The 23,691-nt window shown below is 39.5% G+C and overlaps 2 protein-coding genes across 3 annotated transcripts in view; one reads left to right on the top strand and one right to left on the bottom strand.

The window, feature by feature from the left end:
* Nucleotides 1–4,640, top strand: part of LOC124252285 (zinc finger protein 426-like) — a 31,443-nt gene extending 26,803 nt beyond the window's left edge. The window contains exons 6-7 of one of the 2 annotated variants that reach the window (XM_046685569.1): nucleotides 1,814–1,885; nucleotides 3,248–4,640. In XM_046685569.1, the coding sequence (XP_046541525.1) occupies nucleotides 1,814–1,885; nucleotides 3,248–3,307 (132 nt within the window). In that variant the 3' untranslated portion in view covers nucleotides 3,308–4,640. Of the gene's footprint in view, nucleotides 1–1,813 lie in introns of both variants that reach the window. The other variant, XM_046685568.1, reaches the window with a different exon arrangement.
* A 9,714-nt stretch (nucleotides 4,641–14,354) lies between these two features.
* LOC124225867 (olfactory receptor 7D4-like) lies at nucleotides 14,355–15,805 on the bottom strand. The gene has a single exon (XM_046638613.1). It carries the CDS (start codon nucleotides 15,600–15,602, stop codon nucleotides 14,664–14,666), a length of 939 nt encoding a protein of 312 aa, XP_046494569.1. The 5' UTR covers nucleotides 15,603–15,805; the 3' UTR covers nucleotides 14,355–14,663.
* Nucleotides 15,806–23,691: the final 7,886 nt, after the last annotated feature.

The following is a 23,691-nucleotide window of genomic DNA, read 5'->3' as shown; positions in this document are numbered from 1 at the left end:
ATATTTCCATTGTTTCTTTTCCCTTGTATTTCTGGCTGCTATTTCAGTTTGATGGTTTTCTCAGTTTTCTTTTTACTTACGATTTGTGACTGTGCTCTGATGTTTTGTGCTTACCATGAGGTTTGTATAAAAGATCTCATGGGTGAGATACTCCATTTTCTGATAGCTTTTTATCTCCATTAGCCTAAGTAGGTTCCATCCCTTTCATCTTCTCCTTCCATGTTTTTGTTGTCATAAGTTATCCTTTTGTGAGTTGGTGGTTAAATTGAAGTGTTTATACTTATTTTGGATTCTTTCTCTCCCTTTATCTTTCATGTCATAATTGTTTGTTAACCTGTTCTGATGGAGAGCTGCAATTTTCCTATTTTGTCTTTCTATTTCTCCCCTTCCTCAAATATTTGTAAACTTTTGTCCTTTTCTTTAAGGTCAGAGGCCTCACTTCATAATTTATTGTAAGACACGTCTAGTGGTAATGAACTCCCTCAGCTTCTGTTTATCTGGGAAAGCTTTTATTTCTCCATCATATCTGAAGGATAATTTCAATGGATCAAGTATTTTTGGCTGATAGTTTTTGGCTTTCACTATTTTGAAAATATCATTCCATTCTCTCCTAGCCTGTAAGGTTTGTGCTGAGAAATCCACTAAAAGCTCGATGGGAGTTCCTTTGTATGTTATTTTCTTCTCTCTTGCTGCTGTTAATCTTTCTTTTTGTTATTGAGTTTTGACTGTTTTAATATTATATGTCTTAGAGAAGGTCTTTTTCTATTGATGTAATTAGCACTTCTCTTGTCTTCATGTACTTGTATATCCAGTTCCTTCCCCAGGTTTGAGAAGTTCTCAGCTATTTTTCCTTTGAGCAAACTCTGCTCCTTTCTCTCTCCCTTCTTCCTCTGGGATACCTATAATCTTTATGTTACTATTCCTAATTGAATGGATATTTCTCAAATAATTTCTTCATTTTTAAAAAATCTTAGTTTTCTCTCATCCTCCATCTGAAGCAGTTCTAGATTTCTGTCTTTGAGGTTACTAATCCTCTCCTCAATAAGGCCTGCTCTATTCTTTATGCTTTCTAAATTTTCATCTCATTTATTGTGTTCTTAATATTCAGAATTTCTGTTTGTTTATTTGTTTTAGGGCTTCATTCTCTTTGTTTTAATTATTCCTTCTGTTCTTTAATTTTATTCCTCAGCTCATTGAGCTGTCTGAGTTTTCTTGTAAGTCACCGAGTTGTTTTATGAGAGCTATTTTGAATTCTCTGTCATTTAGATTGTAATCTTCTGTGACTTCAGGTTTGGTTTCTGGAGATTTGTCATTTTCCTTCTGTTTTGAAGTGTTATTGTATTTCATCATGGTGTTTGATGAATTGCTCCTCTGCTGGCACATTTGTGGTGGTAATCACCTTTTCTTATATGAGTACAGCTTTGGTTACTTTCCTTCAGGTCACCTGGGTCTCATGTTCTTCCAGTTGGTGTCTGCAGGCTGAGATGTTGCTGTCCCATGCACCACCTTCACTACTGTTTCCGAGTTTTCTTGTGAAGCCAGCTACACCACCGCAGGGTGTCCTGGGTTCACGGGTCTCATTGTTGCTTGCAGTGGGCTGGGAATCCAGGGACTTGTGTACAGCCCCCAGTGGTGGTGGAGCTAGTGTCATGGTTGCCACCACTGGGGAATGTGTCACTCGCTCTGCTGTGGTTTCTGTTGCTTCTGGTTGCAGATTCAATCTGCCACCGCAGTGGCATCAGAGACTGCTTTTTATGTTCCTGCCTCGTCTGCTCTTAGGTGTGCCAGTTGAACCACTCTGATTTTTTTGCAGGCCAGGCTGCAGTCACTGGCAGGTCACTTTCGCATGGGCTGGATCACCTACTCTTGGGTCACATTCCCAAAGGTGAGGATGCTTCAGTGGGTGGTTTGCACTCATGGGGGCAGCACCACCTCTCAGGCATGGTGCCTTCACATTGGCTGAGCCACTGCCACTCAGCAGGCAGTGTTTAGGTGCTTGAGGCTGGACGTGACTACACTCACAGTGTTGCTGTAAGTGTGTGAGGGTCCATAACCTGGATCACTGCTGCTGGAGAGGGAAATGGGGCCGTTCCCCTATTTCTACTGCTTCTAGGCCACTCACCTTTGGATGTATAGATGCACAGATCTCTTAAGCATCTTGTTGTGCTGTGTAAGGAATCCAATGGTTATTGGATGTCCATTTAGTTTAACATAGGTGGGCGAGAGAGAGGGAACAGCTCACTTCACCATGATGCTGATGTCACTCTAATATAACAATTTAATATCAGCAATAAACCCCAAGCACTTTGAGGTCCTTCTATTTATGAGCAGGTATGTCTGATAAGGTCTCTCCCAGAGGCACTGTCAGCCAAACCGGATGAGAATTTCTTTTACTGCAGATCTCTGCTTTGAGAGGCTACATTAATTAAAACTAATAATAATCCCTCATTCACTTTTTTCTTGTAAAATATAAATAACCTAAAATTAGCTGTTTTAAGTGTACCATTCAGTGGCATGTGCACTCACATGATTGTGTGACCATCACCCCATCCAGCGCCAGAACTTTTTCATCTTCTCAAACTGGAACCATACCCATTAAACTCTAATGCCCCATTTCCCCCTCCTCTCAATCCCATGAAACCTGCATTAATCTCAGTTCTCTAGGTTCCTCAGATAAGCAGAACTTACAGTAGTTGTCATTTTGTGTCTGGCTTATTTCATTTAGTATCATGTCTTCAAAGTTCATCCATGCTATAGCATGTGCCAGAATTTCCTGCCTTTTCAAGGCTTAGTAATACTCTATTCTATTCTACATATGTATCACATTCATAAGTCAACGGATGCCTGGGTTGTTTCCACTTTTGGGCTATTGTGTCTAATGCTGCAATGAACATGAGTATACAAATGTGTATTCAAGTCCCTGCGTTCAATTCTTTCGGGCGTTTTACCAGAAATGGCGTTGCTGCCTCATATGGTAATTCTGATTCTATCCCCATTCACTTATAAAGTCCTTTCATATCTTGACAGGTGTTTATTTCCTAGATATTTTTAAAAATTGACAAAAAGATTTTATTTTAAATTGTGGAAGACCATATAAGATATACCATCTTAATTGTTCTAAGTGTACAATTCACTAGTGTTAAGTATATGCACTTTGTTGTGCAATAGATGTCAGGAACCTTTTCAACTTCAAAAGTGCAACTCTGTCTCTAATATACAATGTATCCCTCTTCACCTCTCCTTACAGGCCCTGGCAACCTCAGTTCTACTTTTTCTCTCTACACTTTGTCTCTACACGTTTGATTAATGTAGGGATCTCATAGAAGTGAAATGATGCAGTATTTGTGTTTTCATTAAAGGTTTTTTGTGATATGAAAAGTCCCAGCTTTTGTGTCTAAATGAAGTATTAACAATCATAGCCCCAGTGTACTTTAAATTTCTTTCATTTTCCCCCTCCCTTGCCCCTAGTTTGATATTTATATAGAGGCATCCTTTGGAGGTCACTGCAAAGTGTCAAGTGACTTAGGATTTAGTTCCAGTGGCCCGTATTTTAATTCACTTGGTGAACATGGGCACACACTTGATCGGTGTGTGTGTATTTCCTCATCCATAAAGGGGAAAAATAAAAGTCCTTTCCCTCACTGGGAGGAGGAGCCCTTCCCAACACTTTCACATCAGGAACACCTGCCTGGTCCCACCCTTGGTCCTGGCTGTGCCTTGCCCCTTGGAGATGTCCCCACCCCTCTGCTGCAGATGCTTGGAATTTTCTTCTGGCTTAGGAAGGTCACGGTTCCCATTTCTTCCTTGCTTCACTCACCCCTCCGTGCCCTGTGTTCTTGGAGCCCCTCCGATCATCACCAGAAATAGAAGAGCGTGCCTTCAGCCAGCTCATCTCTCTTGGCTGCTCCTTCTCTGTCTGGTCTGGAGATCCTGGGCTTGGGTGAACCTAACAGGACCAGGAGGATCAGAGCGGTCAAAGGGAAAGTACCTGTGTTCTGCGTGGACACCAGACAGCTCCAGAGGTATCACTCTACTTCCTGCTGGGCTGGGCTCTTCACCTCCCACTGTGGTGTGTATTCTGCCAGCTGCCCACCTGGCATCTCCTCCCACTGCCATTTTTGCTCTGTGACCCCCACCTGCTCTCCCTGCTTGGCCCACAGCCTCTCTCTGAAGTGGCAAGGGATGGGGGGCCCACCCCGAGCATCTGTGCCAGGCAGGAGATGCATCGGGCTGTGCAGTCAGCTAGTGTCCATGAGGCCTTTTCATCCACTGTGCTCCACCTTCTAAAATGCCTCCTAAGCAACATTTGTTGCACCATCTCCATAAGGAAAAGCATCTCAGTCCCTCACCAACCTGGGCATTCTGGCAGTGTGGGTGAGCTCTGCATGAATTTGTTCCAGTTGTGGGCATCAGTTATTTATGTTTGCTTCAATATATTCAGGTGGGAAGATAAAGAGCATTCGTAGGGAGGATCTGAGATCATTAAATGCATGAGTGAAAGAATGCCTATAATTACGAAATTTATTACCACAGAAAAGCTGGGTACCGCTTCCACCTCATCTCGCCTGACCCCGAGAGCCCTGTCAATTTCCCAGAACTTCAAAATATAGGAGTCTTTTAAAAGAGATGATGTAAGTCTTTTTTTTTTTTTGGAGGAAGATTAGCCCTGAGCTTACATCTGCTGCCAATCCTCCTCCTTTGTGCTGAGGAAGACTGGCCCTGAGCCAACACCTGTGCCCATCTTCCTCTACTTTATATGTGGGATGCCTGGCACATCTCGGCTTGACAAGCGGTGTGTAGGTTGGCACCTGGGATCCGAACCAGTGAATCCCAGGCCGCCAAAGCAAAACATGCGAACTTAACCACTGTGCCACCGGGCTGGCCCCAATGTAAGCTTCTTTTTGTTAGTAGCAGCAACTGCAATTGAATTTACCATAATTTAGGGAGAATAATTAGTAAACAGGAGGGTAAACCTTGCCCTATGGGAATATCCTGTTTCCTGACATTTTTTAATTTTCATGATATTTTCCTGAATCACATATTATATTGAGTGTTACCAAATGGTCGTCTTATGGTTCATTCATTCTTAGCAGTTTTTTATCCTCTTTTATCTTTTTTCCTACCTTGTGATTATTACTATATACTCATGCATTCTGTCTCAATGTACTACAGTCAATATATTATCATTCTTTTTGATAGTTCGAGTTTATCTGGGGGTGGCTCCTTTAAGCTCCCTCCATTAGACACACCCCCATTGACGTCTAAGTACTTTATTGCCTTCTGACTGAGAAGGTGTTGTAGGTTCACTTTGTACATTCCTGCCCCACGTGTGGAATCAGACATTTCTCCCAAAGAGCCTGGTTCTTTTTAGAAATGAACATCAGTTTGTTCCCTGTGCTAAAATCTAGTTCAAGGGCTTCAGGGCCCTTCCAGCACTAGAAAACTTTTTTTAAATTCTAAGTTTGTATGCATATTAACAACGCAAAGCTAATATTTCGTTTTCTCTCCAACCGTCTCAGATTTTAAATTTATGTTTCTCTCTAAGTCTTGGCTCCTGATAACAGTAGTCTCTTTCTTATTTCCTTTATCCTACATGACACACACAAATATGCAGTATTGCAATTCTAATGTCACCAAAGTTCCATGTTTCTTAGTAGTTTTTTTTGTACTTATTATATATTCTTTTTGTTCTTGTTTCCAATTTTGAAATTGTTTCACTTCTTGAGCACATAAAACAGTTATTTGGTTCAAAAGTCAAAGCAATATGAGAAAGTATACTCAGAAGTTTTCCATGCATCTCACTTCCATTTCATTAACATCATTCTAGTGTGTTTTTTACTTTCCCAAACAAGAAATACATGTGTGTCTATGTGTTCCAATGCACATTTGTGCGTGTTCTTATTTGCCTACAATCTTACTCAAACACTCAATGATCTGCACTTACTATTTTCACTTAAAAATAGATGCTGGAAATCACTCACCTCACTTCACAGATATCTTTCTTTTTTTCCATTAGTTTCCCATTCATACCTATATCATATTTAATGAGATATCCATGAATAAAATTTGACTTGTTTCCTATTTTTTGTTGTTAGAAATCTTGCCAGATACCCTCCACTTAATTTGTATCATTTTGTAATTTCAGAGTGCATTTTTTAAAGCAAAGTTAAAAGTCATTTTGCAGAAAAATAAGCAATGTTTTTGTTTTCATTGCAAAGCACTTGTTTTCCCTCCACCTGCCCTTGAAATCATCCCAGCCCTGTTCTTAGAGTAAGTATATTCCTGAAAATTCAGATTTATATTGTGTCAAGAACACCTACTTAGTTATCTAGGTATATTTTAACAATCTTGAGAAGGGCATTTGTTGCCCATCAGTCCACAATCTCCAGGTGTCTTTGGTGAGTGCCCTGCAGTGATCTTGACATCAAGGAAAGGAGTATCGGGGAGAGTTACCATCAGCCTCAGAGGATGTCAGGATTTGTTTTATGGTGAGTCATAGGTGATGCTCCTTTTTAGATGCCCCTTCAGGTCAGCCCTGCCCAATATGGTACCCAATGGTCTAGGACTGAGCAGCAATGTTCTGGTGCTTTTAGGAGAAACTGAAGTCAGCCTAAGAAGGCTGTGTGATAAATCAGCTGCTCCTACACGTCCACTGGGGAAAGGTGCTGCGTAATCATCGGGGGTAGATAAAGAGTCCCATTTCTCAGGGCTGAAGTTTCCTTCTGTGTAAAGTAAGACTATCACCTTTTTCTCTTGGACAGCATACTTCATGATCCCTTTTCTTCCTCTAGTGACAGGTGACTCCTCTGGCATTTGATGGCAGTAGTGTGTATTTGTGTGAGTTTGCCTGAGTGTGAAGGGACATTCAGGAATTTCAAATGGTGATGGAATGATTTTCCATGAGGTTAATGTGGGAATTACAGTCAGCTCTGGATCCTCATTCATTCTTTCTTTCCTAAATTTCTTACTCGGGACTTTTTGGCCTTCCTGAGCGAAAGACAGAGGATGAAAGAATGGTGGCTGACTAGCTGACAGATGCTCATTAGGTAAATACAAAGCTTATCCTAAGGAATGAGATACCTGCATCTACCAGGTAGACACATTTTCTTGTGTATAGACCTGTCTCTAAAGCTTCTGAACCAAATAAGGCCCCATTCAATTAAGACCCCAGTAGAGTTTCCCCACATAGTTGAGCCTCAAATATTGGTGAGGGATTATCCTGAAAATCAGGCCAGTAGTTCAGTAATTCCTAATGAATCTTGACCCTCGTGGTGTCAGCTGCATGCTTCTTATTTTGCCAAGTGCTCTCACAGCAGGTAAGGAAGATGAATGTGCCCTTACTCAAAGAATTTGTTCATTCATCAGCATTTATCACAGTGCAATACGCACAAGAGTTTTCAGTGATAGAAGTAAAATGAGATCTCCTGGTCTGGTTGTAGTGAGATAAGTTCATGTGTAAGAGGTGCAATTAAAGCCTTGTGACTGATGGAGATAAACAGTGAAGAGTGTAGACAGGGTGAAGAGTACCTAGGACCACTGAACCCTGGGGGAGATAATGGGAGATCTGAGAACCCTGTATTGGTTTAGCGTCTCCTGTCCTCATTCTCCAGTGAGCATTGGTGGAGGTGTTACTTGCATAAGTCAGCCTCAGTGATGGTAGATGATGTGGCTGGGGACTTCATCCAGGGGGAGTGGAGTTTACGGGCCCTCTCTCAGAGACACCTATACAGAGATGTGATGCTGGAGAACTACAAGAACCTGGCCACAACAGGTAAATCTGCCATCACTATTTATACCCTATTATGGATCAGATATATATTATGTTCTTACTGTGTTCCAGAATTGCTGATTCAAATCTGAATACAATGAGAAAGAACAGAAACATACTCCCCACACTCATGGGTTTGAATCTACTGTTGTTATACTCAAAATGTGTGGCCCCAGGACCAACAGCATCACTGTCACTCTGTTAGAAATGTACATTTTTAGACTTCACCTTTGACATAGTGAATCAGAGAGCTGTGGTTTTTGTCTCATCTTCTGTGTTTTACAAAGCCGTCTACATGATTGTGATGCACTATAATGTTCGAGAACCAACACTCTAGTGGTTTCCTCATCAGAAGACAGATCTCTGTGTTGCACTTTCTTTGTTTGTCTAAATCAAACCCTTGGGGCTTTGTAAATTTGTGCGTAATCCAGAGTGTGGATTTCAACGGTCAAAGAGAACCAGTTTGGGGAGTACAGAGAGGTAGGATGTTTGCCTTTTCAGTCCTTTTGAAATAAACTTACTGCTTCATTAGATATATAGTGCCTGATTTGTGGGAAGGTTTGTCATCTCTTGCATGAGCCTCTTCCATCAGTGTATCTTCCTCTGTGGACATGGTGTCACCCGTTGAAACCGAATCTTCTCTCTTGGTTGGAACAAGAAGAATTGAGGACAGTGGAAGGACGTGTTCTCCAAGGTGAGTGTTTGTAAGATAAAACCATAGACAGTGAGAAGTTCAGTATATTTGGAACTATAAGGAAGAAAATTTTTAAGATGCACTCTTTTCTCAGAAGGCTGAGGCCATTGGTGTCTGACGTTTTGGGACATCTTCAACTTCCCTTACTCTTGTTTTATATGTCCTGAAACTTTCCAATGATCACAAAATGTCCTTTGTTTTTTTCTTTTTTAAATTTATCATTTCGATATCAGCTCCTGGTCTAGACTTTCATATTAACATCCTTGATATTTTCTTTTATTCATGATCACTTTTCATTTTTGTATAATAATTTTGTCATAAAAAGTGTTAAAATGTAGACCCCTTGTCTTTATCATTGCTACATTTTTGATATAACCATAGTACTCAAGTCTATATTTCCCTTTTTTTAGTATATTTAATTTGAAAAATAACATAAGTGAGCCTGATCATTTTGAACTTTTTATCATAACATTTTTTTCTAAGATCTAAATTTGTTCATTTGTTTTATCACAGAATGAGATATGGGCTTCAGTGAAAGAATGAGCACATCAGGAAGATGTTGCAGGGGGAACCGTCTCCCAAATAGGATACAAATGGAAAAATGTTTGTTCGTTTGATTGAAATAAGCATTTCAATCCAGAAATTATATTGTCATTAATAATTATTAACAAATCTAAATAATTATTGGGAACAAGTAAACTAAATAGATAGGAAAAAGATAAAAGTGTTGGGTGAACTTTTTAACAATAGTTATGTTATGGTATATGTACTTAAAATAACTTGAAAACCTTTTGGTAACTTGTAACCTAAGAGTTTTGCTAAATTAAATGATAAAATTTATTGAGTATCTAGGTCATTTCCACCTAAGATAAAATATTAGATATTAATTACTAAACATAGACTTATATACCTTTGGCTTCTAATTACAGAGAAACTCAAAAATACTTGGGTTTATTGATAAACTTGTGTTGTGTTGCACTGAGACTTTTGATGAATACACACATGTTTCTAGTCAGTCCTTGTTGATCTGCCACTCCACAGAATGCCAATGTAAAAAGTTAAGGAAAGTAGGATGTATGTTTTCAGTAAAGAAGGTGTAAGAAGGGGAGATGTTCCCTTTGTTTTGTTAAGAAAAATAAATTTGTCCTAGAGTACTAGGAAGGAGGGAAGTCACGGGACAAATTCTAAATGTAAAAGGAAAGTTATAAAATTTTTGTGAAAGAGGAATGCTGAGGAAAGAGTTTTGTGTATTAATTAAATTTAATTAAGCGAATGAGTTTCAATATCAGATGTAAGCTGGTGCAGAATTAGAATTTGTTTTCCTTTCATTTAAAAGAATAATTTCCTTGGACTTTTAGTCTGCTTTTGATAAAGACATTATGAAAGGTTTACTTCATTACCTTTAAGTAGCCTGCCAGAAGACTAAGGATTTTATATTTTATCAAAATACATTTCCTGTATTGTCTTTATCAGGTCTTTAATCACAGGAGCTAAGGTTTCTCTTACAGCTCTTTAATATTCTGTATTTGCTTGAAAATCTTTAATACTCACCATGCTTAATTGGATAACTAAGCATTGTTTCACAGTGACCTATGATCTTGTTTGGCCAAGAGTTTTTAAACTTTCTGATATTTTTGACAAGCTCTCCCCAAATTCAAACCCTACATGAAGTCTTGCTTTTGATCTAAAAAATAACTTTGAGAATTTCCAGCAGCCCTCTGGGACTTCTCAGAGAATTTGTTGTCTTCCTATTAATAAAGAATACTGGGGCTGGCCCAGTGGTGCAGCGGTTAAGTTCGCATGTTCCACTTCAGTAGCCCAGGGTTCACTGGTTCGGATCCCAGGTGTGGACATGGCACCACTTGGCAAGCCATGCTGTGGTAGGCATCCCGCATATAAAGTAGAGGAAGATGGGCATGGATGTTAGCTCAGGGCCAGTCTTCCTCAGCAAAAAGAGGAGGATTGGCAGCAGACGTTAGCTCAGGGCTAATCTTCCTCAAAAAAAAAAAAAAAAAAAAACACAAAAGAAGAAGGAATACTAAACTAATTAGGTTTATTTGTTATGTTAAATTCCATGGGAAGTATTGTCAAGTAAATGATGATAAATCTTCTTAGGTTATGTTGAATGAGTGAATATTATTCATTATCTTAACCCTACTACCTTGCTTTCAACAGGTAGGAGGAAAATGACCATGACTGCATTTTATTATCTAATATGGTTTACAGATGGGTCTTACTTAAATGATGAGCAAGGACATTATCACGTTGAATGTGCTGTCCAGCCTTGAGAATGCCTGCTGCTTCCTACTAACTCTCCTAACTCAGTAAAAGATTTCCTTCTACAGGCTTGAGAAGTCACTGCAGAAGAAGAGAAACAAACATGGCAAAGAAAAGGGGGAATTTTTGACACCACCATGCGGATGTAGCTTGGTCCTGATAAAAAAGAAAAAAAAAATCCATAGTGTCTATTGTACACACTTGCCATTGCTCCAGCATATACATAAGTTAACCCATTGAGCACTTGAGAAGATGAGTTTATGGAGAAAAGAATACTTTTGGAAACTTTCTCCCACAGTAGCTCATAAAGCTTATGCTCATTTTGCTGTATGTGCAAAATATAATCCTGAGAAACCACTTCACAGGTCACAAAGCCACTTTCCCCTTCCTAAGAGACCCCTTGAGGTATGGCGGTTGGACTTTGTTCAATTGCCACCGTCTCAAGGATATAATTGTATCTTGGTAATCTGTGTGTTCTCACATTGGGTTGAGGTCATTCCTTGCAGAAGAGCAATGGCTTTAGCAGTAGATGAATTATTGTTGGAAAGGATAATTCCTGTTTGGGAATTCCTGTTGAGTTACACAGTAACCAGGAAACTCATTCCACCAGGCAAATAATTAAGTCTGTTTGTGATGTTTGGCCAGTAATGCAACATTTTAACTAACTAACGGCACAATCAAAACTCAGTTGGCAAAGCTTTCAGAAGCATTTAATCTCTTATGGCCAAAAGCTCTTCTGCTAGTGCTCTTCAATCTTATATGTAAAGCATTTTGGAAAGATTGGCTGTCTCCTTTTGAAATAATAACAAATGACCTATGCAATTATATGAAGGGGAATATATGAACCAACTTTGCTTAAATGAGAAACCTTACATTATTCTCAAGGTCTCATTCAGACACTTAAGTAAAAAAGAAATGTTGGATAGCAAGCTCCCAGGAGATGAAGACCTTAAGCATCATGGACTACAACCTGAGATTTCGTTTATTGGAAAAGACACCAGATAAAAGACTCTTTGCAGCCCCATTGGAAAGGACCATACCAGGTACTCTTAACCAATTCATGCACTGCAAAATCAAAAGGCATAGACTCTTGGATTCACATTTCTCATCTCAAAAGCCTTCTCCACCTGAAGCCTGCGTGGGTTTCAGTTCCTATTTCTGATACCCAACTTCGACTGACCAAGAGAAATATCTCGAAACCAGGATGAGAAGAAGATAGCATCTCTTACAGACAGCTGTCTCAAGGCTCCAGACCAGGCCCATATTCCCAACCTAATATCTCCTCATGTATACCTTCGTCATGCTTAAACCATATAACCACTTTGCAATTGTTCCTTTTAAGGTTTCCAGAAGTGACTGTTTTGAAAGAGACTGGTCTCAAAGGCCAGGCAATGATTGAGTGGCTCCTAATGGAACTCAGTGATTATGTTGAACAAACCTCTGGCCTTGGCGAGCACCGAGATGGGGAGCACACTGCACCCTGGGCTTCTCTTGGGTGCAGGGAAGGATTCACCCTGAGCTAACACCTGTTGCTAATCTTTCTCTCCTTAAGGCCGGATAGGCTCATTCAGTATTCCACTCATACGACCACAAGTAGTTATATTTGTTTCTTCCTTGGGGCTAGAAGATGTCATATAACATACAGAAGCCCTGACTAAATTTACTCAAAAAGACCTTGACCTTAGTCAAGGAAGAATAGCCTTATTGAATACTCAAATGTCTTTAATGAGGAAGGCTGTCCTTTAAAATAGAATAGACTTAGGTATTCTAACTGTATCCCAAGGTGGTACACATGTAATCATTCAAACTCAATGCTGTGTTTTTATACCCGATTCATCTTCCAATGTGCCATCTCTGCTAAAGCACATGAAAAAGCAGGTGAATGCCCTTAAGCATAAGGAGTCATGTAAAAGCACATGTACAATGTTTGTGTGACAATCTAAAATTCATTGAAAAATTATATAATCTATCAAATGCTTCCTCTGATAACATACATTTCTGTGCTTGTTAACTGTATCCCCTAACATGGACAACTGGGCAAATTAATGCATAACTCTATAAATTAACTAAAACAATTGAATTTACATCATCATGGGTGAATGTCATGTATGTAAATTAACCTCAATGAAAATCTTCAAAAGATAAATGTCTACAGAGATTTTCCTGGAATTACTCAAGGTGAGTTGAAAACCTTAACCTTTGTTTTCCACAGGATCCATTACACGTCAATTTTATTATGCTCACCCCTCTATATTGCAATCATTTGTACCTCTCTTGTCCCCTCCTCAATTTTTACACAGTAGAAAACAAATACACTTTGGGTCAAACTTAATGGGATCAAAGTGAATTGAGGCCATATCAAAAAAATCCTTTCATCTTTAGCAAATTATAACTTTTGAGTAATTTTTCAGTTCTTACTATGTCTCTAATAATTACTTTCTTTTTTTCTCTCAAAGTCCAAAGTATTTTCATGATATTGTCTTGAGACATCAAGTCTTTATTACCTGTGTTGATTTAGGTTCCCACAGAAGCAGACACTGAGCCAAGGATTCATGTACAATCACTTTATTGGAAGGAGCAGTGAATGGATGGGAGAGAGGACAGGTGGACACAGGGAAGAAAATACACCCAATAAAGCTTGAATTAAGTCAGCTACCACAGGAAATGAGCAGAGTTTTCATCCTGTGGGGAAATTCTGGAGAATTATACAAAATCCAAACCTCAAAATTATCCCAGCTAAAGTGTGAAGGATATGGCACAACCCACATGTCTCCTTCAAGGGATGTATCTGATGGGGCGTAATTGCCTGCCACTTATGCCATCATGTATTGGGCAAAGTAGGTTCCAGTTGCTGCTGGTCATTGGCAGTCATGCATTGGAGATGGTGAGAGGATCCCAGGAAATGTCAGAGGAATGTTCACAGCATCTACTTCTCCATCTTTCCCTGTAGACTCAATTCTATCATCATTCTTCTGTAAAGGTGAGCTCAGTTCTCAACACTTTCTACATGTGTGTAACTATGATTCCTGATGGCAACTCCAGAGATTCCCAGAAAAAAATTAAACCATGTGAGAAAACAGCTCTGATTCTATTGTATTCATTTCTATGTGTTTTAGGATCTTAGATGGTGTATCTCAAAATTGCTGTGTTGGGGGAAAAAAAGGTCAAATGAAGGAAGGGAAGAAAGAAGGAGTGAAGGTAGGGTCACAAAGAATGAAGAAATATCTCAGAGTTATTCTAGTTGGGGTATTACTATGAATCACCTGAACAAACCAGTCCTTAAATCTATGTTCCTACTTTGAAGTTGAAAATCACATCACTGTTCTTAAGAAAAGTAGGATAGCAAAGCCAGTGTCAGCTAGCCAGGCCACAGTCCAACTCACTCTTAGTCTCTTCTTTTGAAAAGTGGGGTAAAGGTGGGAAAATATCTCACAGGAATGTTTTCAAGATGAAATAAAGTCATAGTTGTGAAGAAACAACCACAGTCCTCATGTGGTAAGCAGTGGAGATGACTGTATAATTTTTACTCCATTTGTTGTGGAAAACTAAGCCCACAACCAAATGAAGGTGAAGAACATCAACGTTTGAGAGGATATTCTGGAGGAAAACCACAACGGCACTTGACAGGATAAACGCTTTAAATCTAAATTTAGAAATATGAAGAATTGTGGCAAAAAAAAAAGCTGACCAAACTTGGAACTTTAATGGGCAGCATATAAGAAAGAAAAATCCAAAAGGAATTATTGAGGAGAATTGTTGGGGAGAAATTAGCACATCATACAAATAAAATTGAAGTCATAGGTGCTTCGGGAATTGAAGAAATCAAGCACTTGTTTTAGGGGAGAAAAAGAACCAAGAGATTTCAATTTGCAACATTTGCCTTTGGGGCCCACAAGGTCCACTTAGTTCTGAGGCCAGTAATGATCACAGACAAGAGGCTGCTTGGCTGAGGAGCCTTCCCAGGGCCCTCTTCACATCCCTGTTCCTCAGGCTGTAGATGAAGGGGTTCAGCATGGGGGTGACCACGGTGTACACCACTGAGGCGATTGAGGTTCTCTTGGAAGAATGGGTCACAGCAGAACTGAGGTAGACCCCCAGACCTGTCCCATAGAACAAGGAGACCACAGAGAGGTGAGACCCACAAGTAGAAAATGCTTTATACCTGCCCTCAGTGGAGGCCATCTTCATTAAGGATGAGACAATTTGAGAGTAGGAGAACAGGATCCCCGTCAGAGGAAACACACACAAAAGGGCCATGGCCACATATAAAGATATGTCATTGATGAAGGTGTCAGAGCAGGCTAATTTGAGAACCTGAGCCAGTTCACAGAAGAAATGTGGAATTTCAGTGCCTATACGGAAGGTCAGCCGCACCATCAGTAGAATATGAAGCAGGGAAATACAGAAAATAATGACCCAAGATATCAGAATCAAGAGGCCACAGAGGCGTGGGTTCATGATGACCGTGTAGTGCAGTGGGTGACAGATGGCCACAAACCGGTCATAGGCCATCACAGTCAGCAGGAAATTATCCATTCCACCAAAAACCATAAAAAAATACATCTGAGTGAGACATCCTCTGTAGGAGATGTTTTTGTTTTGTGTCTGGATGTTCACTAGCATCTTCAGAACAGTGGTGGAGATGAAGCAGATGTCCACAAAGGACAGGTTGGAGAGGAAAAAGTACATGGGGGTGTGGAGCTGGGAGTCAGAGCTGATGGCCAGGATGATGAGCAGGTTCCCGAGCACGGTGACCAGGTACATGGACAGGAACACACCGAAGAGCAGGGGCTGCAGTGCAGGATCCTCTGAGAGACCCAGGAGGAGGAATTCTGATATTTCTGTGTGGTTTCTTGATTCCATGTAGCTGGTGTGTCTTCTGCAAAAGGAGGCAAATGCAGTGTTCAAGGAATAGCCAACTGACAACTGAGCCAGTCAGCACCTCTTAGTTCCACCTTTACCTGGACAAACTTTGCCCTCAGTTGAGTCACTACAATATAAGTTATTCACTCAGTCAAGTGGTAGCCCATTTGCATTTTAAATGTGTGTAATCATTCAGACATCCTGTAATTTAGCAGAAATCTCTCTTTTTAATCTCCTACTCACTGATTCTACTTCTCTTATTCAAACCTATGGACATAAACCAATTTATTCTTTGATATGACTCTTTTAAAATAATTAAAGACATACTTTGGTAATCTCCATACTTCCATCATTCTAAAATCTATAAAATAATGATTAAGACATGAGTTTCCAGGGGCCAGCCTGGTGGTGTAGTGGTTGAATTTGTATGCTCTGCTTCAGCAGCCCTAGTTCATGGGTTCGGATCCTGGTCACAGACCTACACCACTCATCAAGCCATGCTGTGGCAGCAACCCACATACAAAATAGAGGAAGGTTGGCACAGATGTTATGTCAGGGCCACTCTTCCTCAAGCAAGAAGAGGAAGATTGGCAAAAGATATTGGCTCAGGGCCAATCTTCCTCACCCAAAAAAAGCAGACATGGTTTTCAACTCAAACAACTTTAGTTCTGTGAGTTGATGCTCCTATTGATGTCACAATTAACTCTCGTGTGTCTTATTGTTTTCTTTTAAAAATGTAGTTACTGCTGTTAGCTTCTTTGTGAGGTTTAGAAATGCCTTTGTGCATAGTAGCATCTCAATAAATAATAGCTATTATTAATCTGTTCCTTTTGTGACTATCATTTTTGATATATAACTCTCCCAAAGTACAAAACAGAGTTGTGATTTAGAAAATGGGATCTTGGGTTAGACTTCCTAAATAGAATTTAGCTGCTCCAACTTACTATCTGTGTGATCTTGAGTAAGTTATTTAATATCTCTTAGCTGTAGATCCCTCACCTTTACAATGGGAGTAGTAAATATGCCCTACATTGTGTGACTGATGAGTAAATTAGATGAGATGACGCATGTAATTTTTCTTGTGATTGCTGTGACATACAGTGGACACTTGATAAATGTCAGCTTCTGTTCGTAACATCACAATAAATCTGTCTTGCATGAGTACCTTTTATCAAATTTTCCTTAAACTAGGGCAGTCACCAAAGATGGAATTCTGATCACTATAAACACAACAGGTCTGTTACCCCTTTGACCACCATGCAGCACTAATTAATGGAGATCCCTATGGCTTCCTCTATCAGAGACTGCCAGTCAGATAGATTCTTCCAGAAAAGGGAAATCTTGTGGACTACATAGATAAGGGAAGGGAATAAAATCACAAAACCATTAAAATAAGTGTAAACATGTGTGAGAGTGTCTGCTCATGTGTACATGTTCAGAAATGTGTATGTGTTGTATTAAAAATCAGTGCAGTTAATTTCAAAACGTGATTGATAGATTGATAAAAAAATTATTCAAAACTTCAATAAATCAAGTCATCCTACAAAGCGAAGGGCAAATTTTAGATTTGATAATAAATGTTGACATTCTCTGTGTTAGAAAAAAAAGCCAGTGTTATTAATGCTTAGAGAATGCTAGTTAATAAGAGAAAATAATCACTGAGGACCAATTTAGTTGGGAGGTGAGTGGAAAAGGCTTCTCTGAAATATGAATATTTGAGCTGTGAGAGGAAGGATGGGCAATTGTTAACCAGGAGAAATAAGGAAAGGACAAGCATTTCGGGCTGAGAGAACAGAATTCACGGTTGCCCTGTGGGTCAGTGAGCTTGAGATTGGAAGGGATTTCAGAGGCCAGTGAGATAGAGAGCAGAGTGGGTGAGGCCCACAAGTCCAGCTCCTCTACTTTTCCTTGAGTGCCTCTCAGTTTGGTAATTTTATGTTCATTTGCGGGTCAGAGGACCTGAGTGTTTTTGCTCACCATTATCTTTCCAAGGGCTTACATGGTGCCCAGTACATAGTGCGTGCCCAACACCTGCAAATGTTAGATGGACAATAAAGACTGAGACTCAATGCATCAACTATGACACAAAAAAGAAATCTGCAAGCTCATGTATGCCTGAATATAGACACAAAATTGAACGATCAAGTTAAATCAAATGCGTTCATATCTATTTTAAGAGAATAATACATCACAAATAAGTAACACCTATTCTAGGAATGGGAAGCTGGTTTAATACTGTGATGTTAGTTAACAGAATTCATCATGAAAATAGGTCACTGAAGAGAAATCACAACCATAATCACAGTAGAAAATGCCTTTGAGAAAATGTAACAGCCATTACCGTGGTTAGCACCCAGACAGAGCCTCTTACTAAATGAAGAAACTAAAGAAAATTTCTTAAACCAATAAAGAGCGATTGTTTTATAGCCTCAGCCAACAGAATATTCTACATTAAAACACTAAAATATTTGTGTTAGATTTACGAACAGACCAAGGCAGTCTACTCCAATCATTCGATACTCTGCAGAACATTTAAAGATATTGATGAGATGAGAACAGGAAATTGGCCTGAGTACTGAGCATCAGAAATAATCACATTATTTGTAGATGATATTGTGGACACTAAGGTGAAACAATAACAATCAATACAGAACTATTATGTTACTATTATGTGCTATCAGTGAGTCACATCTTCTGTAAAATGGTTAGAGAAGGTAATAGAAAAAGCAAATCACATTAGGAATTAACTAGACAGTACCTCGTGCATAATGGATCTCCAGTAAGTAGGTAGTGAATAAATGATTGGACATAGGAAGTCCAACAGGAGCCTACAATTATGGGAAAGAGTAGAGAAGAGATGGAGACACCCCAGAAACTAACTCTTATTGAAAAGAGGCTCTAGATTCCAGAAGAGAGAGAAGGAAACACAGCAAGTGCTGGAAAAGATTGATTTCAGTAGAAACTAAAGTACGTTCAAAGTCTAGAGACTGCACCATCATAGACTAAATAAAAACGGGACTGTCCCAGTCTCATCACTCAAGAGGTAAGTCTAGAGTATCCACTTTCTCTCCTCTTTTCCTTTTTGCTCCACCAGCCCTCACTGGGACACTATGACCCTCACTGAAGCTTCCTGTTCTCTGAGGTCTGTCCTTGCAAAGTCCAATTGGATTTTCACCTAAGCAGGAATCAGAAAATTATAGGAAAAGGGCAAGAGGGACATGTTATTATCATCTCAAGTGTTGAATTCTCAGAGGTCCTCATTAAATAAATTTCTCTTTTGACTTTCCTCTTTCCAAACAACTCAGCTCCCTTGGGGTACAAAGATAAAAGAATGGAAAATTTTCAGCCATGTTGTGTCTGTGTGCAGGCAACAGTGGGGAAAAAGAGGGTATTTTCTCCAAAGAAAAATTCTTCTTTGGTTTGACTTTAATGTGGTAAGATGTCCCTTAAGGTTGTTTAATTTCTACAGGATCTGAACCCAGCTACTGTCAATCACACCAATGATAATACTAGAATTAGAAATGAGCATGGGGGTGCAGATATGTTTCCAATTTGCTCTCTCTCCCAGTCTTTGCCTGAAACTGGACCTCTTCTACACCAACTGAACATTTGTAACTGTCAGAAATTTGTTGAGTGGATTTCACCTTCTTTCTTCCATTAATCCATCTGTTAATTTCAGAATGTCCTCTTTTTCATATACATTTTACTGACACGTAAAATTTAGGTAATTTGCCTCTGTAAAGAAAAAACCCAGATCTAATAGTAGTATAAATGATGGAATAGAAAAGGAAACAAGAACTATGGTTTAGACAGCATGTTTCCCACATGATGAACAAAAGGGAGTAGTTACAGAAGGGCATATTACACACATCTTGGGTGCTGTAATGGACTGAATTGTCTGCCCTCAAAATTCACTCCTTGAGACCCTAATCTCCAGTACCTCAGAATGTAACTGTATTTGGAGAAAAGGGCCTTTAAAGAGGTAATGAAGCTAAAAAGGGGTCACTAGGCTGGGCCTTAATCCAATTTGACTGATGTCTTTATAGGAAGAGGAGATAAGGTCATGCAGAGAGACACTGGCAGCATTCATGCACAGAGAGACGACCATGTGAAGAGACAGCAAGAGGCAGCCATCTGCTAGCCAAGGAGAGAGGCCTCAGAGGAAACCAACCTTGCTGGTACATGATCTTGGCCTTCCAGCCTCCAGGATGGTGAGAACATAAATGTCTGTGGTTTAAGTCACCTAGTCATTGTATTTTGTTATGCCAGCCCTAGCTGACTAGGGGAGGAAAAATTCAAGATCCTCTTGCCCCATCTTTTTACTCCAGTCATGTCTTCTTTAATTATTTCACTGGAGGCTGTGAAAAGCTTTGCACAGCTGCAATTGGACAGCACCTGCCTCAGGCCCATGCCACATTCCTCCTGCTTCCTGCCCTGAGGCTTCTCTGATACCATAGTATGTGACACCTGAGGGAATCTGCTCTGTACCCATAAATGTGCAAATCAGAAATGTGGGGATGTTAATCCCTCTGGGATCACCCTTGGCCAATAGAAGACATGAGCTGATTTCATCTATCTAGGGGAAAGTTCTGAGATGCATTTCATAATGCACCTCAGAAGGGTTTGGTGGCATTGGGCACCAGTCACCCATAGAGGGATCAAAATGATAATGGTTCCTTTCAGCGTTTTTCTTTCCTTCTCAGTTTGACTCCCACTGTTCTGTACTCCCACTCCTTAAGATCTAATTTCTACCCAAAAAAACCCATCTGCACACAGCCTTTGTGTTGAAGGGCTGCTTTCAAGGAAACACATCATAAGATGGGAGAAGGGCAGTAAAATGATGCTTTGGCTTATAAAATAGTAATAAAATTGCTAATGTTCATGAAATAACACTAAACTCTTTGTAGCTATATTAACAGATCTTGTCCTTGTTATACCTCAATGTCTCCATGTATGCTGTTTCTTTTTTGGGTTTTTTTGGTGAGGAAGATTAGTCCTGAGCTAACATCTGTGCCAATCTTCCTTTATTTGTATGAGGGTCACCACCATGTCATGGCTTGATGAGTGGTGTAGGTCTGCACCTGGGATCCGAACCCACAACCTCAGGCTGTTGAAGCGGAGTGTGCCGGACCCAACCACTATGCCATGGGGCTGGCCCTACTGTTTCTGATTTTAAAGTTGACTCAGAAATGCCAGTGATAAGAATTTGCCATTCAGGAACATGCATATTCGTGTAAAATGTTCTGTGTACACAGTTATTCATTGCAGCATTGCTTGTTATATAAAAGTATCAGCAAGAACCTGCCTATGAGTCACTAGGGAACTACTTAGATAAGTGAGGGTACACTTGTATGATACAATACCATGAAACCAAAGAGAAGCAAGGGATATGTGTAATACACACACATACACACACACACACACACACACACACACACAAACTGCTCTAGCTAACAAATTCAGCAAGGTTTCAGCGTATAATACCAACACAGAAAAGTCAATGTGAGAAAAGGGAACCCTCATCCACTGCTGGTGGGAATGCAAACTGGTGCAGCCACTATGGAAAACAGTATGGAGATTCCTCAAAAAAGTAAAATTACAACTACCATACGATGCAGCTATCCCATTACTGGGTATCTACCCAAACAATTTGAAATCAACAATCCAAAGTAACATATGTACCCCTATGTTCACTGCAGCACTATTCACGATAGCCAAGACATGGAAGCAACCCAGGTGCCCATCAACTGATGATTGGATAAAGAAGATGTGGTATATATACACAATGGAATATTACTCAGCCAGAAAAAAGACAAATTCATCCCATTTACAACAATGTGGAAAGAACTGGAGGGAATTATACTAAGCGAAATAAGCCAGACTGAGAAAGACAAACACCAGATGATTTCACTCATGTGTGGAATATAAACAAGCACATGGACAAAGAAAACAGTTCAGTGGTTACCAAGGGAAGGGGGGTAGGGGGTGGGCACAGGTGGTGAAGGGGAGCACTTATGTGGTGACACACAAGAAATGATGTACAACTGAAATTTCACAATGATATAAACCGTTATGATCTCAAATTTTTTTAAAAAGTCAATGTGCTTCTATACACAGTGGTTGACAATCTGAAAAGGAAATTTTAAAAACTTTATTTACAATTGCATCAAAAAGAATAAAATTCTTAGGGATATATTTAGTGAAAGACATAAAGGACTTGTACACTGAAAACTACAAAACTTTGCTGAAAAAAGTTACAGAGGACCTAAATAAAACAAGGGTGAGATACAACTACACACCAATTAGAAATAAAGAATTGTCTATTTCATTTATATGAAATGTCTAAAGAATGAAAGCACAAATCTATAGAGACACAAAGTAGATTTGTGGCAGCTTAGAGAGTAAGGAAGTAGGAAAATGGGGGTATGACAGTCAAAGGGTACTTTTGGGGTGACACAAAGGTTCTAAAATTGTGATGGTTGCACCACTTTGTGAACATACTAAACAACATTGAATCGTATAGTTTTAAATGGGTAGATTTTATGGCATGCAAATTATATCTCAATATAGCCATTGCAGAAACCAAACAAGAGAAAATCATGATAGTAAGTATATCATTAGGAGCATAAAAAATTTAACGTCTCTGAGCACCTAGAGCATAAGGTGCAACAAGCTTTAGCTACCACTATATTTTTACTTCTAAATGTTAAAACAATTTAAGACTATTGTAATCAAAAGAGTATGATATGGGCATAAGTAAATATTACTGGCATGGAAGAGTCTAGAAATTGATACAGGTATATATAGGAATTTATCGTTTAGTAAAGGTGGAATTTCAAATCAGTAGGTCAAGAATAGTTTATCAATAAATGGGTACTGCAACAAGTGGCCATCTTTCTGGAGGAAAAATATTGGATCCACTATTCCACACCACATGCCAAAAAACATTCTTTGAGGATTAAAGATTAAAATGTTGTTGAAAATAATACATTTTAGAAGGAAATTAGAAGATCTGCATGTAATCTAGAGTTTGAAGAGAATTTTTAAGGCAAGGCAGGAAACCCAGAAATTATTTTTTAAAAAAGACTCTTTTGGCTACATAAAAATTAAATATTTTTATAGCAACATATGAAATATTCACATAGCAAAATATTTGTCAATTCAATAGATGAATAAAACATTTAATAACACACATGAACAATTCTTGGTAAAATGTGCTGGTAAAACAGAATTTTAAAAGAACTTTATTAATTCCACAAAGGGCACCCACTGAAAACCACAGCAGACATGACCACTGGAGAAACCTTAGAGCCATTCCTGAATAAATGAGGAAGGCCAGGTATCAGGATGATGTCAAAACTTAGTATGGGAGGTCCCAGACCCTATTGTAAGATGGGAAAAATAAAAACATAAATATATATTTGAAGAAGAAATAAAGTTACAGAAAAATGTCATTAAATTCAAAACACAGAGGAATCAATGATTGGAGTTTAGCGTGTTGCTGTGGACAGAGTTTTGGGACCCCTCTCCCTGGTCTAACAGGCAAATCCAGCAAGCAAACTGCATAGGCTTGGAGTGAGTACAATAAAATCCATGCCATACCGTGACACAGCCGTGCGGGCCATCTTCAGCCTGTGTCAAACGACCTCGTGACCCCACATCTCAAGACCAAAGATGCCAACTGGACAGATCCACAACAGGAGGGGATGAAGGGGCACCTCACTCTCACGTTTCCCAGCTGCGTTTCTTGGAGATTGAGGGACTAATTAGCGACCCTGGTCCTTGCCTCCCTCCACACACAGACAGCGTCAGCATCTCTGGTTTTGATGCGAGGGCTTTAAACACTTTTGGTAAGGTTTTAAACATTTATGGTGATGTTTTAAACATTTATGGTAAAGTTCTAAACATTTATGGTAAGGTGGAAATGGGGTTTTCACACTGGATCTTCCTGGATGACGGACCTCTCCTATCTGATGAGAGTTTGACTTTCAAGTTCCAGTCATGTCCTGGTTTTTTGGTTCTGTAGGGAGGAGAGATGTAGGCAGGTCATAGCTGCCTACATCTTACCTGGCTGGCTGCAGTCAGCTCC

The sequence above is a fragment of the Equus quagga genome, chromosome 14 (genome assembly GCF_021613505.1).
Source record: "Equus quagga isolate Etosha38 chromosome 14, UCLA_HA_Equagga_1.0, whole genome shotgun sequence".
Taxonomy (NCBI): domain Eukaryota; kingdom Metazoa; phylum Chordata; class Mammalia; order Perissodactyla; family Equidae; genus Equus; species Equus quagga.
Note: the sequence above shows the minus strand (reverse complement) of the source record. Positions and strands in the feature narration are given on the sequence as shown.